Source organism: Lissotriton helveticus, chromosome 8, assembly GCF_964261635.1.
Source record: "Lissotriton helveticus chromosome 8, aLisHel1.1, whole genome shotgun sequence".
Lineage (NCBI taxonomy): Eukaryota > Metazoa > Chordata > Amphibia > Caudata > Salamandridae > Lissotriton > Lissotriton helveticus.
The window spans coordinates 1,675,447,352-1,675,466,556 of NC_136069.1; the positions used below are offsets into that span (position 1 = coordinate 1,675,447,352).

Here is a 19,205-nt window from a genome sequence, read left to right on the forward strand (position 1 = left end):
CGTCACCGACGCCTATAACAGGCCCACGCCGGCGTGATGACATCAGTTCCCTTTTTTCCGCGTCGTCGACGCTAACGGTTATCGGGAATCTCAGTAGCCAACTGATACTTTGTTGTCTATTTGTGGCCATTTTCTGCTTCTCTGTATCCTGTCTCTTCGACGATGTCTTCAAAGAAGACCGGTTTCAAGCCCTGCAGGGAATGCGGTAAAATGATGTCCATTACCGACCCACACAGCGACTGCATCTGGTGCTTGAGCTCGGACCATGATATGGATGATTGTTCTTCGTGTAAGAAGATGAACCCGAAGGCCCTGAGGGAGAGAGAGGCGAAGCTCATGGTGGCTAAGCTGAAAGCTGGAAAGGAGAAATCGTCGAGATCTCGTTCTCGAAGGGCGAGGTCGAGGTCAAGATCGAGGTCGAGGTCTGGATCTCGAGGGAGGTCATCTTCGAAGTCGGCTTCCGATCATGTTTCGAAGAAGAAGAAACATAAGAAGAGGAGACATGAGTCCCGACATCGTTCCGGTAAGGAGTCGGGGTCGAGGTCGAGATCACCGAAGAAGGTACGTTCGAAGGTGGTGACTCTTGATGTTTCAGAACCAGAACCTGAAGGTGAGGCCTCTCCATCAGAGTCGCGGGTGCGGTCTCCGACTCCGGCTCCGAATCCGTCTCCGAATCCGTCTCCGGCGCCGTCCCCGGCCCGAGAAGAGGAAGAGGTTCGAGAGGATATGGATTCCGCGCCTATCGATTAGCCGAATCCGAGCACTCCTCAAGGCCAGCCTGAGGGTTTTCAACCACCCTTTCCAACCCCAGGCCAGGACCCATCTGCGTTTCTCAACGCAATGTATGGCGTCTTTTCAAGGGCGTGGTACCCCTCTGGTGCACCTTCGGGTCCCATTGGTCCTCTGGCTTTTAGTTTAGGAGTTCCTCACTCCTATCCTCTGGCTCTGTTTATGCCTTACATGCCGGCTCCGACGCCGCCTTGGCATTTTCCGCCTCCACCGAAGCCATCGACGCCGGTCCCGACGTCGCCTGCTCCGAGTCGGCCTCGAGCACATCCCTCCGAGCCATCGAGTTCGATTCCGACGTCGATCTCGAATCCGTCGGAGTCGGTGGTGGATCCGGTTGCAAAACGTGTCAAGATGAGATCCAGAAGGGAGGCTCAACGCCTGTTGGAAGAAAGGAACTACTTAGATTCACATTTTGATATGGAAGAAGGTGAATTGGATGAGGACTGTTTTGAGGAGTTGGCAGACGCAGGAAGCCTACATTTCTCTCCAGAGTGGGAGTTGCCCTCAGGCTCTAGTACGCCTTCTAAGGATGTTCAACCCTATCATTTAGTTATGAGGAAGGCTGCTGATCTCCTTAAATTGACTTTGCCGACTGCGGAATTTAAATCTAATATTCTGACTGAAGTCTTGCATTCTCCAAGTTCAGTGGTGGAACCTCTTCTTCCTTTTAATGATGCTCTGACAGAGCCCATTTTGGAGATATGGAAGAAACAGTTGTCGGCTCCTGCTGTTTCTAAGAGTGTAGCCAGGAGGTACAGGGTTGCCCCTGAGGACCCTGCCTTTTTGACCTCTCACCCTTAACCGGAGAGCTTAGTCATTCAGGCTGCATGTTCCAAGAAGAACGTTAGTGCTTTTCCCCAGGTTCCTTGTGAAAAGGAGGCAAAGAAGCAGGATCAGGTGGCAAAGAAGACCTTCTCCTCTGCCAGTATGGCATTGAAGTCAACAAATGCCACTTGTCTGATGGGGAGGTATATGCATGCACTTATGGACTCTTTGCGTGTTCTTGCTCCAAAGGTTCCTGATGCCAGCAGGAAGGACTTTGAGGAAGTGATCTCTGACGCTCAGGCAGCAGCTCGCCAGGTCATTCAGAGTGGTCTGGATACTGCAGACTCTGTGGCGCGCATCATGGGCACTGCTGTCTCTACTAGGAGGTCCGCCTGGTTGAAATCCTCTGACTTTTCGGCGGATGTTCAGGCTACATTGTTAGATCTTCCCTTCGATGGTTCTGGCCTCTTTGGGAAGAAAGCTGATGCGGCCCTTGAGAGGTTTAAGGATAGTAGAGTGACTGCCAAGTCTTTAGGTCTTCAGATAAGAGGTTCTTCGACTGGCAGAAGATTCAGGGGTTTTGGTCGCTCTTCCTTTTGGAATTTCCGGCAAGGCCAGCAGCAGCAGCAGCAAAATTCCTAATATAGGTCATATAGGGGAAAGCAGAGAGCACGTCCTCGTGGACGTCAGGCCTCTTCCTCCTCCACTTCCTCCAACCCCCCTGCCCCTGAGAAGCAGCCCTAGATCCGCCATTCAGGATCATGTGGGTCCGGTTGGGGGCCGGCTTACCCATTTTCTACAGGATTGGGAATCGGTTACATCAGATCTTTGGGTTCTCAATCTTGTAGAAAATGGGTATGCCCTTCCCTTTCGGGAATTCCCTCCCAATTACCCTCCTTGCCAGGGGTATTGCACCGAGGAACATCTGTCACTTCTGCAGGAGGAAGTGTTGACTCTGATAAGAAAGGGTGCAATAGAGGTGGTCCCAGAGCAGGAAAGGGGTCAGGGATGCTACTCCCGGTATTTCCTGATTCCAAAGAAGGATGGCAGACTTCGTCCAATCCTGGATCTCAGGATCTTGAATCTCTATCTGAAACAGGAGAAATTCAAGATGCTCACCCTTGCTCAGGTTCTTCAAGCGCTGCAAGAAGAAGACTGGATGGTGTCGCTCGACTTGCAGGATGCTTACTTTCACATCCCAATCCTGAAGTCGCACAGGAGGTATCTCCGTTTTACAGTGGGATCGCAGCATTACCAGTTTGCGGTCCTTCCATTTGGACTTACTACTGCGCCTCGAGTCTTCACCAAGGTGATGGCAGTGGTGGCGGCGCATCTCAGGAGATTAGGGATTCCAGTACTCCCTTATTTGGACGACTGGCTGATCAAAGCAGAGTCGTCAGAGAGAGTGCTCCATCATCTGCGAGAGACAACCCAGTTGTTGTACAGGTTGGGTTTTTCAATAAATGTACCCAAGTCTCACCTGGTGCCCTCCCAGCGAAACCTGTTCATAGGTGCTGTACTGGACACAACTGTATGTCGTGCATTCCCTCCTCCTCAAAGGATTCGCGACATACAGGAGATGATTCCTTTATTTTACAATGGAGCGGTTGTTCCAGTCCTGAAGGTCCTTCGCCTGCTCGGTCTGTTGGCTTCATGCATTCTGTTGGTCAACCATGCGCGCTGGCACATGAGGGTGCTCCAGTGGTGCCTCCGCAGGCAGTGGTATCAGCACAACGGAGATCTCAGGGAGTCAGTGAGGATCTCCAGAGAAGCTGCGGCGGATCTGTCTTGGTGGGGCGTGGAAGGCAACCTGTCTCAAGGAAAACCTTTCCAACTGCCTCCATCAGTGGCCACAGTGATAATGGATGCATCCACTCTCGGGTGGGGTGCTCATCTGGGGGATCTGGAGGTCAAGGGCTTTTGGTCTCCAGAGGAAAGGTTGCTTCACATCAACCTTCTGGAATTGCGGGCGATACGTTTAGCGCTCAAGGCCTTCCTCCCTTCCCTTCGCGGTCAGTCGGTTCAAGTCCTGACGGACAACACGACCGCGATGTGGTATATCAACAAGCAGGGAGGAGTAGGATTTGTGTGTCTCTGCAGAGAGGCTCTGCGTCTCTGGTCCTGGGTTCAGGACCATCAGATTTGTCTGATGGCGAATCATCTGGCCGGAGTGTTGAACGTTCGTGCAGACAGTCTCAGTCGGCAATTCTCTGCCGACCACGAGTGGAGGCTTCACCCGGAGGTGGTTTGCGACATCTTTCAGGCCAAAGGCATGTGACTCAGGCTGGGGGGCTTAATTTGTAAAACTTAAATATGACAAAAACCTACTTTTTTCAAAATTCATTTTTGGCGTGTTCTGCTTTGGGGCACCCACACAAGTGAGGTATCCTTTTACTCGGGAGAACAAGCGGAACGCAGGGTGGTAGGACTTTTTTGCCGGCACGGCGATCCCACGCCAAAAAGTTTGGAAAAGTGCTATTTTTACCTAATTTTAAGGTTTGCAAGGAGTTCTGGGTAAGAAAACATTGGGGGACCCACGCATGCCATACCTCCCTGGACTCCCCCGGGTGTCTAGTTTTCAGAACTGTTTGGGTTTGCTACTTTGCAAAGAATACCACCGAGCCCCGAGCCACAAACTCAGATGCCCCCCCCAAAATCAAAGTTATATTGCTTCAGGGTATTTTAAATTCACCACCGTACGATTTGGACCTTTTCCTGTTGCAGCCACTATGGCTACCCACGCAAGTGAGGTACCGTTTTTATCGGGAGACCTGGGGGAACGCTGGGTGGGAGGTAATTTGTGTGAGCCCAGTGATGCCACGCTTTCCCAGACTACAACGTGTGAAAAAATTGATTTTTTTCTGCTAAAATTGAGGTTTGCAAGGGATTCTGGGTAAAGGAACGTTGGAGGATCCACGCAAACCATACCTCCTTGGAAGCCCCCGGGTGTCTACTTTTCATAAATGTGTGAGTTTGGTAGGTTTTCATAGATGGCTGTCTCGCACTGGGCCAGAAACCCAGGTAACCCCTCTTGCAAAAGCTAGAGAATTTAACAATGGTGACAATGTCAAGTCCACCAGCTTTTGCAAGAGGGGTTACCTGGGTTTTTGGCCCCGTGCCAGACAGCCATCTAGGGAAACCTACTAAACCCACACATTTCTGAAAAGTAGACACCCGGGGGCTTCCAAGGAGGTATGGCTTGCGTGGATCCTCCAACGTTCCTTTACCCAGAATCCCTTGCAAACCTCATTTTTTGCTTGGAAAAAATCAGTTTTTTCACACGTTTTAGTGTGGGAAAGCGTGGCATCACTGGGCTCACATAAATTACCTCCCACCCAGCGTTCCCCAAGGTCTCCCGATGAAAATGGTACCTCACTTGCGTGGGTAGGCATAGTGGCTGCTTTAGGAAAAGGCCCAATTCATACTGTGGAGACCCAAAAATTACCTTTAGCCAAATAATCTTATTTTTTGAGGGGGTCACCTGAGCTTTTGGCCCGGGGCTTGGCGGGCATCTTTGGAAACTACCAAACCAAACAGTTCTGAGAACTAGACACCCGGGGGAGTCCAGGGAGGTATGGCATGCGTGGGTCCCCCAATGTTTTCCTACCCAGAAACCCCTGCAAACCTTAAATTTTGGTAAAAAACCCCACTTTTCCATACTTTTTTGGGTGGGATCTCGCTGCCGGCACAAATGTCCTACCACCCAGAGTTTCCCTTGTTCTCCCGAGTAAAATGATACCTCACTTGTGTGGGTGGGCCAAAGGCATGTGACTCAGGCTAGGGGGCTTAATTTATAAAACTTAAATATGACAAAAAACTACTTTTTTCAAAATTAATTTTTGGCGTGTTCTGCTTTGGGGCACCCACACAAGTGAGGTATCCTTTTACTCGGGAGAACAAGGGGAACGCAGGGTGGTAGGACTTTTTTGCCGGCACGGCGATCCCACGGCAAAAAATTTGGAAAAGTGCTATTTTTACCTAATTTTAAGGTTTGCAAGGAGTTCTGGGTAAGAAAACATTGGGGGACCCACGCATGCCATACCTCCCTGGACTCCCCCGGGTGTCTAGTTTTCAGAACTGTTTGGGTTTGCTACTTTGCAAAGAATACCACCGAGCCCCGGGCCACAAACTCAGATGCCCTCCCCCCAAAATCAAGGTAGTTTTGCAATAAGGTAATGTAAATTCACCACCGTAAGATTTGAACCGTTTCCTGTTGCAGCCACTATGTCTATCCACGCAAGTGAGGTACCATTTTTTTGAGGAGACCTGGGGGCACGCTGGGTGGGTGGAAATTTGTTGATCCATGCAGATTCCAGAACTTTCCACCACAGAAATGTGAGGAAAATGTGTTTTTTTAGTCACATTTTTATGTTTGCAAGGGATTCTGGGTAACAAAACCTGGGGGTAGGCAGACGAGTCACCCCATACTGAATTTGCCTGGGTGTCTAGTTTTCAAAAATGTACAGGTTTGCTAGGTTTCCCTAGGTGCTGGCAGAGCTACGGCGCAAAAACAAAAGGTAGTCTTTTTGTCCAAAACGTGCTAAATTTCACTGGGAAATTGAGGTGCGACCATGCTGCGTTTTGCGCTGTTTCATGTCGCAGCCACTATGCCTACCCACACAAGTGAGGTACCATTTTTTTCGGGAGACCTGGGGACACGCTGGGTGGGTGCAAATCTGTTGATCCACACAGATTCCAGAACTTTCCACCACAGAAATGTGAGGAAAATGTGTTTTTTTTGTCAAGTTTTTATGTTTGCAAGGGATTCTGGGTAACAAAACCTGGAGGTAGGCAGACGAGTCACCCCATCCTAAATTCCCCTAGGTGTCTAGTTTCAAAAAATGTATAGGTTTGCTAGGTTTCCCTAGGTGGTGGCAGAGCTACGGCGCAAAAACAAAAGGTAGTCTTTTTGTCCAAAACGTGCTAAATTTCACGGGGAAATTGTGTTGCGACCATGCTTCGTTTTGCGCTGTTTTATGTCGCAGCCACTATGCCTACCCACGCAAGTGAGGTACCATTTTTTTCGGGAGACCTGGGGGCATGCTGGGTGGGTGGAAATTTGTTGATCCACACAGATTCCAGAACTTTCCACCACAGAAATGTGAGGAAAATGTGTTTTTTTGTCAAATTTTTATGTTTGCAAGGGATTCTGGGTAACAAAACCTGGGGGTAGGCAGACGAGTCACCCCATCCTTAATTCCCCTGGGTGTCTAGTTTTTAAAAATGTATAGGTTTGCTAGGTTTCCCTAGGTGCTGGCAGAGCTACGGTGCAAAAAGAAAAGGTAGTTTTTTTGTCCAAAACGTGCTAAATTTCACTGGGAAATTGAGGTGCGACCATGCTGTGTTTTGCGCTGTTTCATGTCGCAGCCACTATGCCTACCGACGCAAGTGAGGTACCATTTTTTTCGGGAGACCCGGGGGCACGCTAGGCGGGTGGAAATTTGTTGATCCACACAGATTCCAGAACTTTCCACCACAGGAATGTGAGGAAAATGTGGTTTTTTTTACAAATGTTTATGTTTGCAAGGGATTCTGGGTAACAAAACCTGGAGGTAGGCAGATGAGTCACCCCATCCTAAATTCCCCTGGGTGTCTAGTTTTCAAAAATGTATAGGTTTGCTAGGTTTCCCTAGGTGCTGGCAGAGCTACGGCGCAAAAACAAAAGGTAGTCTTTTTGTCCAAAACGTGCTAAATTTCACTGGGAAATTGTGTTGCGACCATGCTACGTTTTGCGCTGTTTCATGTTGCAGCCACTATGCCTACCCACGCAAGTGAGGTACCATTTTTTTTGTGAGACCTGGGGGCACGCTGGGTGGGTGGAAATTTGTTTATCCACACAGATTCCAGAACTTTCCACCACAGAAATGTGAGGAAAATGTGTTTTTTTGTCAAATTTTTATGTTTGCAAGGGATTCTGGGTAACAAAACCTGGGGGTAGGCAGACGAGTCACCCCATCCGGATTTCCCCTGGGTGTCTAGTTTTAAAAAATGTATAGGTTTGCTAGGTTTCCCTAGGTGCTGGCAGAGCTACGGCGCAAAAAGAAAAGGTAGTCTTTTTGTTCAAAACGTGCTAAATTTCACTGGGAAATTGAGGTGCGACCATGCTGCGTTTTGCGCTGTTTCATGTCGCAGCCACTATGCCTACCCACGTAAGTGAGGTACCATTTTTTTGGGAGACCTGGGGGCACGCTGGGTGGGTGGAAATTTGTTGATCCACACAGATTCCAGACCTTTCCACCACAGAAATGTGAGGAAAATGTGTTTTTTTTGTCAAATTTTTATGTTTGCAAGGGATTCTGGGTAACAAAACCTGGAGGTAGGCAGACGAGTCACCCCATCCTAAATTCCCCATCGTGTCTAGTTTTCAAAAAGTGTATAGGTTTGCTAGGTGTCCCTAGGTGCTGGCAGAGCTACGGCGCAAAAACAAAATGTAGTCTTTTTGTCCAAAACGTGCTAAATTTCACTGGGAAATTGAGGTGCAACCATGCTGCGTTTTGCCCTGTTTCATGTCGCAGCCACTATGCCTACCCACGCAAGTGAGGTACCATTTTTTTCGGGAGACCTAGGGGCACGCTGGGTGGTTGGAAATTTGTTGATCCACGCAGATTCCAGAACTTTCCACCACATAAATGTGAGGAAAATGTGTTTTTTTGTCAAATATTTATGTTTGCAAGGGATTCTGGGTAACAAAACCTGGGGGTAGGCAGACGAGTCACCCCATCCTGAATTCCCCTGGGTGTCTAGTTTTAAAAAATGTATAGGTTTGCTAGGTTTCCCTAGGTGCTGGCAGAGGTACGGCGCAAAAACAAAAGGTAGTCTTTTTGTCCAAAACGTACTAAATTTCACTGGGAAATTGAGGTGCGACCATGCTGCGTTTTGCGCTGTTTCATGTTGCAGCCACTATGCCTACCCACGCAAGTGAGGTACCATTTTTTTTGGGACACCTGGGGGCACGCTGGGTGGGTGGAAATTTGTTGATCCACGCAGATTCCAAGACTTTCCACCACAGAAATGTGAGGAAAATGTGTTTTTTTTGTCAAATTTTTATGTTTGCAAGGGATTCTGGGTAACAAAACCTGGGGGTAGGCAGACGAGTCACCCCATCCTGAATTCCCCTGGGTGTCTAGTTTTCAAAAATGTACAGGTATGCTAGGTTTCCCTAGGTGCTGGCAGAGCTACGGCGCAAAAACAAAAGGTAGTCTTTTTGACCAAAACGTCCTAAATTTCACTGGGAAATTGAGGTGCGACCATGCTGCGTTTTGCGCTGTTTCATGTCGCAGTCACTATACCTACCCATGCAAGTGAGGTACCATTTTTTTCGGGAGACCTGGGGACACGCTGGGTGGGTGGAAATTTGTTGATCCACGCAGATTCCAGAACTTTCCACCACAGAAATGTGAGGAAAATGTGTTTTATTTAGCTAATTTTTATATTTGCAAGGGATTCTGGGTAACAAAACCTGGGGGTAGGCAGACGAGTCACCCCATTCTGAATTCCCCTGGGTGTCTAGTTTTCAAAAATGTATAGGTTTGCTAGGTTTCCCTAGGTGCTGGCAGAGCTACGGCGCAAAAACAAAAGGTAGTCTTTTTGTCCAAAACGTGCTAAATTTCACTGGGAAATTGAGGTGCGACCATGTTGCGTTTTGCGCTGTTTCGTGTCGCAGCCACTATGCCTACCCACGCAAGTGAGGTACCATTTTTATCGGGAGACTTAGGGGAACGATGGGCGGGTGGAAATTTGTTGTTCCACGCAGATTCCAGAACTTTCCACCACAGAAATGTGAGGAAAATGTGTTTTTTTGGGTCAAATTCTTAGCTTTGCAAGGGATTCTGGGTAACAAAACCTGGTGAAAGGCAGTCGAGTCACCCCATCCTGAATTCCCCTGGGTGTCTACTTTTCAAAAATATATAGGTTTGCTAGGTTTCCCTAGGTGCCGGCTGAGCTAGGGCTCAAAAACAAAAGGTAGTCTCTTTGTCCAAAGAGCGCAAGATTTCACTGGGAAATTGAGGTGCGACCACGTTGCATTTTGTGCCGTTTCCTGTCGTAGGCACAAGGCCGACCCACACAAGTGAGGTACCGTTTTTATCGGGAGACCTAGGGGAACACTGGGTGGGTGGAAATTTGTTGATCCACGCAGATTCCAGAACTTTCCACCACAGAAATGTGAGGAAAATGTGTTTATTTTGTCAAAATCTTAGCTTTGCAAGGAATTCTGGGTAACAAAACCTGGTGGTAGGCAGTCGAGTCACCCCATCCTAAATTCCCCTGGGTGTCTACTTTTCAAAAATGTATAGGTCTGCTAGGTTTCCCTAGGTGCCGGCAGATCTAGGGTGCAAAAACTACAGGGAGACACTTTGCCAAAAAAGGGTCAATTTGTAACTGCAAAATTTAGGTGTGACCACGTTGCATTTTTCGCCGTTTCCTGTCGCAGGCACAAGGCCGACCCACACAACCGTTTTTATCGGGACACTTGGGGTAATTCAGATTTGTAAATCAACTGTTATTACCAATTGAGCTTTCATGCATTTCTCCCTTTCAATGAAAGACATTGTGTAAAAAAAATATCTTTTTGAAAAATGACCAATAATTCTCATGCTAGTATGAGTATTCCCAATTTTGAAAATGTGCAATTATATACTGTTTCTGAACTCTATAATTTGTACCCAATTCAGAAATACATAGATGTCTTTCATACAGATTATTCCATGTATACATTTTCCAAGACAAAGTGCACTAAACCCAGTAAATGAAAAAATACCATTGCAAGTTGCTGCTCAGTTTTTGGATCTGGGTTCGTCAGGTTCTTGGTGAAACTACAAGTCCTATATATCCCCACAACCAGGAAGGTCTACCAGATGTAACGGTATATTGCTTTCCAAGAGCTGTCAAAATTAGAAGAAGTTATAGGTGAAAACGTTGAGACAAAAGGCTGTTTTTTTCAACAAATTTTCAATAATTCCAATATCTAACTGTTAGTTTCTATAACGAAACCGTCATGATTTAGACAAATGACCCCTTTCTGAATTCAGAATTTTGTCTACTTTTCGAAAATGTAAAGCTTTCCAGGATCCATTATTGCTTTCAAACTCATTTCTACCATTAACTGGAAGGAGGATGAAAGCTCTAAAAATAGCAAAAATAGGCTATGTCCCAGAAAAATGCCAAAACTGAGTGAAACATTTCGGTTCTCTGACAAAAGACTGTCATTCCCTAAAAGCTGAGAAAATGGAAATTTCAGCCCCACAAACCCTTTTTTGATACTATTTTCAGGGGAAAACCCAGAGGCTTTCATTTGCAGCCCGTTTTTCCCATTTTTCTGAAAAAAAATAAAAAAATCACTATATTTTGGTTATTTCAGGGACCCCTCCAAGGGAATCCACAAACCCTGGGCGCTTTTAGAATCCACATGATGTTGGAAGAAAAGGACGCAAATTTGGCGTGGATACCTTATGTGGTCAAAAAGTTACAAGGGCCTAAGCGCGCACTACTCCAAAACGCCAAAAAAAGCCTCAGCACAGGAGGGGAAAAGGCCTAGCAGCGAAGGGGTTAAAAGTCTGCAACATATGTTGCCACCTAAGCCCTTTGTTATGCCTCAGCGGGACCTCAACTTGGTCCTTAACTTTCTCCTGTCTGCACAATTCAAGCCTCTACAAAATTGTTATCTGAGGCTGCTTACCATTAAAATTGCTTTTTAGTTGCCATAGCATTTTTCAGGAGGTCCGCAACCTCTCTCCTTATGCCACCTTTTACCCAGACAAACTAGTCCTTTGGACACATACCTCCTTCCTTCCAAAGCTTGTCACTCCTTTCCGTGTAGGCCAGAACATTATTCTGCCTACTGTCTTTGCTCCACCTCATCCCTCCAAAGAAGAGGAGAGACTCTACCACCTGGACCCAAAAAGAGCACTGTTGTTCTACCTTGACTGCACAAGAGAGTTCCAGGTGGACGACCATCTCTTTGTAGGTTATGTGGGTTATGAAGTTATGTGGGAGCAAAGAACCATCTCATGATGAATTGTTCTGTGTATTTAGATCTGCTTCACATAGGCCCAGAAACAGCCCCCAAATGGCTTGAGGAGTTACTCTACCAGAGCCAAGGATGCAACGACTGCTTTAGCATGTGACTTTCCTCTCCTGGATATCTGTCAGGCTGCAACTTAGGAATCTCTCTGCACAATTTCACAAATCATTACTGCCTTGACTGTGATGGGCACTCCACCCATTCGGTCCTATTGGATTTTTTGGTTTACTGAGATTTACAGACCTTCTTCAAGAGGGGGGGATTGCTTTGGAATCTATTCCAAGGTAAGGAACCTGCGGCTAGAAGAGCCAGTTACTTACCTTTGTTAATGCCTTTTCTGACAGAGGCTCCTAATAGCCTCAGATTGCTTACCAACCGTCCAATGCTCCCCACTCTGTGAATCAATTCAGGTATGAGGGAATCACTTTCCAGGGTGTTAGGGCCTGATTTAGATCTCAAGGGACGGGTTACTCTGTTGCAACGGTGACAGATATCCTGTGGGCCAAAATATGAATTCCCATAGGATATAATGGAATTTATATTTCAGTAGACAATATATCTGTCAGTGTTGTAACAGAGTAACCTATCTGCCGAAATCTAAATCAGACCCTTAGTCTTTTCCACACCAGTGGTCAATTTTCATCATGGCTCCGCTTTCCTGGAGTGGAAAGGCGCAAAACTACTTGACATCAGCACACATAGGTACCGTGCCCATAACTTCTGGTGCAGCTGACGCGGAACCGAACAACGCCACATACCGGCGCACAGAGGTAGCGCTCGACAATTTTGCAGATCCAGTCTGATGCCTGGGAATATTCAAAGGTAAGGCATCTGCGGCTAGATACAGTCTCTACCAGATAAGACGTTACCGGAGGTAAGTAACTTGTTTATTTGCCCTCCTCCCTGATCTGATTGAAAAATACGTGGCCTCCAGCAGTCCATCCTTGACCCCTTCCGCCCTATTCTCCCCGCCAGACTGTGAAAAATACTTGGCCTTCTGCCATCCTGTCACGCCATTCATCTGTTCCATTCCACCTCCTTTCTGCCCACAAAGTGTCGTGCTACACCACCCACACCATCCTCTCCAAAGCACATTTATCTTTTGCTCAGATACAGTGAAGAGTAATACAAGGCTGTGTGCCACCTACTCCTAGCTCTGTCTGCATCTTCCCTCCACCTCCCCGCTAAAGCTGTGCTCAATGCTCCCCATGAAGTTGAGAGCCATTACTGAGCTGACAGGCTCTCTGAGAGCTGTGTCATTGCAGCTCTGAATACCCAGTCAGCACTGCTCTGCAGAAACCCACAGCTGACAGTGAATGTGGCGTTTGGATCTGCAGAGACACAAGTGAGGCTGAAGAAAGCAGGAAACCCTAATAAAAGCAATCTGGCTGCTTCATTTAGGTCACTAGAGTCTGAGGGCGAGGTCGGGGAAACAACAGAGAAGGGAGCACCTCCCCCAGTGGTCACAGCCATGGAAAATAGTTTTCCCCAATGCTGTAACCTAGTTGTAGCGAATGGCCATATTTAGATTCAGGCATTCATGCTTCTGGCTCAAAGTAAGAGCTATTCCTAGCTATAACATTAGAGTTGAGTCACTGTTTATAACAGCGTTGTTTACCCTCCAGGAGCTCCAAGTGACATCTTACACAAAACAGTGAATACCTGGGTTTTAAAACCAGTGCTTGTGATCATGTTTTTTAATTGAAGTCAAGCATCCTAGTTATTTTCCGGGAAGCCTGGAGGCAGGGTGTTGGTTCAGAAAGGAGCAGGGGTTCCAGGAATGTTTCTTCTGTCCATGGGTCAAACACAGTTGGAATCTGAAGACACCTCCACCATGTGGAGGTCTGTATGCCCACTCCCTGAGAGTAATTGCCCAGAGTATGGGGGATGGTGGAAGGGAGGATCACTCAAAGACTGGAAGAAATTGCTCAGCTGTTCTCCATCTTTCTTACTTGTCCCTTACATCTTTTCCAATTCCTCATACTTATCTGCTTTCTCGATTCTTGCTAATTTGTCTATCTTTTCTAGTCCTCTCAAAAAAGTGATTGCTTTCTCTTGTCAAGTCTCTGGTGTGTTTCGATTCTTATACATCTTTACATGGCTTGCTGGGATCCTTTGAATATGTATGCATCCATCTAACTTTTATTATTTACTACTTTTGCCCACAGCCATACCTTCTCTGAAGTGCAAAGCAACACCGATCTGCTCTGGAAGTTCCACCAATATAAGCTAATCAATGAATACAGAAACCGGCCTTCTCTCCCACCACCCTTTAACCTCTTATACATTTTGGTCACAATGGTCAAAAAGGTGAACTGTAAGACGGAAGACCAAGGTGAGAAGCAGTCTTGTGACTAAAGGGATAACTTCTTCAATTCCGTCTCATATGATCAGTTCTCTTTCTCATCTTGTGTCTTAGTGAGTGAGAGTACATTTGCTCAATTCTATCTTTTCTGATCCTGTGCCTACCTCATATTTTCTCTTAGTGAGTGAGTGTACATTTTCTCAGTTATGCATCATTTGATGTCTCCTCTGATCCTTTGTCTGACCCCCTTGTATTTCAGTGAGTAAAGAGTACATTAGCACAATTCTCTCATCTGATCCTATCTTCCCCCTCTTCTCTCTTTGTCAGGGAAATGTGCATGTTCTCCATTATATCTCAACTCATCCTTTGTCTACCTCCTATAGCTCAGTGAGTAAACTATACTTTCTCAATTCTGTCTCATCCAATCCTTTGCCTTCATGCTTTTGCGTTTCTATCTGTGAGTGAAGTGTAAATGTTCTCAATTCTAATCTTATCTGAGCCTTTGTCTACCTCCCCTTCTGTCTCCTGTGACCTTGTTCCTCCATGTCCTCTCCTCTCAGGCATTTCTAGTGCCAGATTCTGCTCTGCATCTCTTTATGTGTTTGCTCCCTCCCTTAGTCAGTCCCTGACCTCAGGGCACCAGATAAACGGGGAGGGTTGCAGACTGTTCTAGGTTTGGCTCTAAACATTTTTCTGATGAAAGAACTATTTGAGGGTGTAGCCAGATGCTGAACATGGCAGATGTCTTTCCTGGAGGCTCCCACCACTGCTCCAAAGAGAATGCTTTCTTTCATGGATGTTGATTCACCAAAATATCAGGGGTAGCGGAAGGGAGATCACACACCCTGTGGCCTTAATGATTTCAAAGTGACACAACATGATATTTGATTCTAAATCTTCCCTGGAAATTTTGTCACACAGTAATTGACAATGCTGAAGTTCCATATTAGCTGGATGAATAATATAACAACAGAACAAAGACTTAGCTGCAATATAGACCTACCTACAAAACCGAACACCTATATTAGGGTGCTGTTATGCTAGGGAAACATTACTAATTTATCTTTGTGTTACTTGAAACACTATGGGGCATATTTACCAGCCCCTATTGCCACCACAATATCACTACTCCCTTTAGTGACGTTGTGATAGCATAGGGGCTTTGCCTTATTTACAAGGCAGCGTTAAGCCGCTAAACGTGGCTTGACGCTGCCTTGTAAATAAGGTACCCTTTCATGCTGTACTTAGCGTGAAAGGAGAGGGCAATGGGTGTTGCGATGGGCGGTTGTGGTGGGTGGGTATTTATAAGGGTGGCATAAATAGGAGGCAGCGCCAAAATTAAGACCAACGGAAAACCTGGTCTTAAATAGGCGAAACGAGGAGAAATACTTTATTTACCCTCGTTTTTGCTGTTTCCATGTGTGCTGCGTTGTGCAGCACACATAGAAACAGAAAATTGCCATTGATTGTTTATGTACAGAATGTGTCCCTTCCTGCACATAAACAAATACAAAAAATGTAATTTTGCAACTTCTATGTGTCACAAAAGTTACAAAACGCCATTTAAAGATTGTTTATATATAGGAAGGAGGACCTTCCTCTACATAAACAATCTTCCCCTACATGCAGCCACCCTTGCACTATTGTGCAAGGGTGCCTGCATTGGTGCTAGGCTGCTAGGCACTCTTTGATTGACCTAGTGAACCCGATTATTAATAACATAATAAATTCCTCTCTTACATCAGCTAAAATCCCTCAGGAATGGAAGTTAGCGGCGGTCAAACCCCTACAGAAGAAAGCGATGGCCGATCCCACCACTCTATCAAACTTACGGCCAATCTCATTACTACCGTTTCTCTTCAAACTCACCGAGGCAGTTGTAAACAAACAACTGACCAAATTTCTGGAGGATGAGGATCTTTTACACCACAACCAATCGGGTTTCAGAGCCGCCCACTCAACGGAATCAGCTCTCCTTTATACAACAGAGACACTGAGGGCCGCCATGGATCAGGGGGACAGGGCAGTCCTTGTTCTCCTGGATCTGTCGGCGGCCTTCGATACGATCTCACATGAGATACTGATTAACCGTTTAACTACGGTGGGCATTGGGGGCACGGCCTTGGCATGGATGGAAAATCTCCTTGCGGACAGGAAACAGACTACTGTCCTTGGACAGTATTTATCAGCAAAAAAATCTAATCCAACAGGTGTACCCCAGGGATCAAGGCTAAGCCCGGTGCTGTTTAATCTATATATGACACCTCTAGTTGAGCTAATAACATCTTTTAACATCAATACAGTATCATACGCAGATGATACTCAGCTCATCTTAGTCTTAGACAGCAAATCCACAAGAGCGGAGGAGAATCTTGGAAAGTGCCTCACCGCTACCTTTAATTGGATGAAGACTAACCATCTGAAATGCAACACGGGCAAGACTGAAATTCTCCCTGTGGGTCCCCAAAATCTGTTCTCCCCCCAGCTATGGTGGCCCCCAAATGAGGAAATCCCGCCAAAAACAGTACTATCCGCACGTAACCTGGGAGTCAGATTTGATGAAAAACTCTGTTTTAAACAACAAGTGAATGCAGTGGCAGGATCGTGTTTCAACATCATACGTGGTCTTCGAAAGTTTTTTAACTTCATCCCTTTGGAAGCAAAGAAGACAGTTGCAGTGGCACTAATTTCATCACGTTTAGACTACTGCAACAGCATATATGCAGGAGTGAATAAATCTACCCTGCACAGGTTGCAGGTTGTCCAAAATGCCGCTGCACGCCTGGTGCTTAATCTTCCAAGGAGATCTTCTGCTTCTGCTGCCTTAAAACAGTTACACTGGCTCCCCATACACAAGCGAGTGCTCTTTAAGATACTGGTAATTACTTTTAGAGCATACCACAAAAAAGGGCCTAAATATCTGCTCCCACGGTTCAAGCCGTACATACCAAGTCGGAGCTTGAGGTCATCAGACATGTGTCTCCTAACAGTCCCCAGATTTAGACTAGCCACCAAAGGAGGAAGATCTCTTGCTGTCCTTGGTACTAAAGCCTGGAATAAACTCCCACAAAGCTTACGGCAAATCCCCACTGAAATCGAATTCAGGAAAGCCCTGAAAACCTGGATTTTTAATCTACCAGACATGGCTAGTAAACAGTTAGTCTAGGCTCAAATAAACCTTCAGGTATTTTGAAATTGATGTGAGTAGTATTTCCGGCCCACCATTCTAGGCCACGGTTTTTACAGCGCCAAGATGCTCCGTGGAGCGATAGCATGCGCTTTATAAAAACTATTTTACAATTACAATTTTTTTTACAATTAAGTGTAGTGCCAACGCAGGGTGAATCTCAGGGCTGCACCATTTTGTTGTAAATTTGGTGCAGCCCTGCATTTCTGAAGTGGCGGAGCGCGGCGTTAAAGCCAAGGAGTCTAACGCCATACTCCGCCACTTCGCTGTAAATATTCCCCTATTTGTTTGTATGCGGAGGATTTACGTCACATAAATTCTAAGAGCACAAGAACCCTAAATGATTTATACCACAACCTGTAAGAATTGAATTGTTCCCTTAGTGCCCATTCCTTTTAATTTTAATTATGGTTAAACTTGAAAATCGCTATACCATACAGTTTCCTCCTTTTTGTGACTGGCTGTATGGAAAACTCTGCCTCACCACATGCGTCACAACACGGCTGCAATATCGATTGAATACTACTATCTATCTGAATATGTAAGTACATAATATGAAACATAAAATCAAATAAATACAGCAGGCATGTTGATCATTAAGATGAATGCATTCTTTCCTTTTTATGTACGCAAAATACACTAATATTATGTCTTACTGCTCTACAAAATAGTAATTAAATTGCAATATTTCTAAAACACTACCAGAATCCTCAACCTATTCACAAAAATACTGCCCGTGAAAACTGGAAATAACATTACTTTTAGAAAAATTGACATGGAAGCAATATACTTTTGTTTTTCATCAGGATCTAAACAAGCATTTGCAATGCAATCGATCTTGCCTTTGGGACCTTATATGTATTTAACTGTGCAGGACATTACCCTGGGTGCTGAAACATCTACTGTTCTTTCACATGGAGGGAAAGTAAGCACCAAACTATGTGACACACACCCTGGCTACGTCTCTGCGTTGAGTGGGCATTACAAAGTGCATCCACAACATGAACATAGGGTTAAATGGGAGGGGAAGGGGGAGCTGTAAAATCTAAAAAAAATATATTAAAAAAACAGGGGATTATTCAGCAGACGTTTTCAGCGCGTTAAATCGTTCAAATGTACCTTAGTACATTAACCGTGTACCTGCATGCGGTAGTTCTTCCATTTGAAACCAACAGTCTGTCTCCATGCTAGCAAAATGATAGACATAAATAAAACAAATAAGCAAATAGAAAAATACAGCGCTATACGGTCACAATGATTCAGGTGGCGCATCTTTGCTTTAGGATGTATCTAGTGGTTATTTATGATACAGCACCTACTTGATAAACCTATAAATGCAGTTTTCACACTTTGTTCCTGTTAGTTCGCCTCATAACAGTTGAATCTATTTTGCAAATAGAGCTGTAACGGGCTCAGCAACTGCACTCCAGCTGACAGTGGTTGATTCTAAAGTGCGTGAGAGCAACCTGCCACTTTTGAACCGAGTCCGTCTTGAAACCGCCAGACACAAATGTATATACGCATCTCCTCCGTGGTAAAACGGGTGACAAGTGAACAGATCCGAGCATTCTTCTGGGAGTTTATTTACTAACACCGATAGGAATAAAAATGAACCCCCACATGCATCAATCTAGGATTTTGCATTTCTTAAATAGCGAAAATTAAGGAATCGCTATTTAGGAAATGCAAAATCCTATGCATCAAGAAATCCTAAAAGTTTTTAGGATTTCTTAATTTTCGGAAATTGCGATTCCTTAATTGCGAATCGCAATTAAGGAATGGCATTACATTGATTCCTATGGGCCTAGAGGCCCATAGGAATCAATGCCGTTTTGCATATTTTTTTTTTTGCACTCGCAATTTGTTGATGCATTGCAAGGGTGCAGAGGGGGGTCCAAAGGACCCCCCCTGCACCCCTGAAATGTATTTTCAAGTGCATGTTTCACACACACATGTCCTAAGGACATGTGTGTCTGTAACATGCAAGTTTAAAAAATGCATTTTTTTGCTTTTTTTTAAATTTTCGCAAATTAACACGAGGGTCAACCTCGTGTTAATTTGCACTTTCAATTTCAAAATTCGCAATTTTTAAAAAAAATGATGCATTGCATTTAAGGAATCGCACAAATGCGATTCCT

The 19,205-nt window shown here is 45.5% G+C and overlaps 1 protein-coding gene across 2 annotated transcripts in view; it reads left to right on the forward strand.

Moving 5' to 3' along the window:
• The window catches only part of LOC144773619 (transient receptor potential cation channel subfamily M member 2-like), a 1,811,195-nt gene that overhangs the window by 1,446,133 nt on the left and 345,857 nt on the right, over positions 1 to 19,205 (forward strand). For both annotated transcript variants that reach the window (XM_078658765.1, XM_078658766.1), the window contains one exon: positions 13,744 to 13,910. In XM_078658765.1, the coding sequence (XP_078514891.1) occupies positions 13,744 to 13,910 (167 nt within the window). The remainder of the gene's footprint in view (positions 1 to 13,743; positions 13,911 to 19,205) is intronic.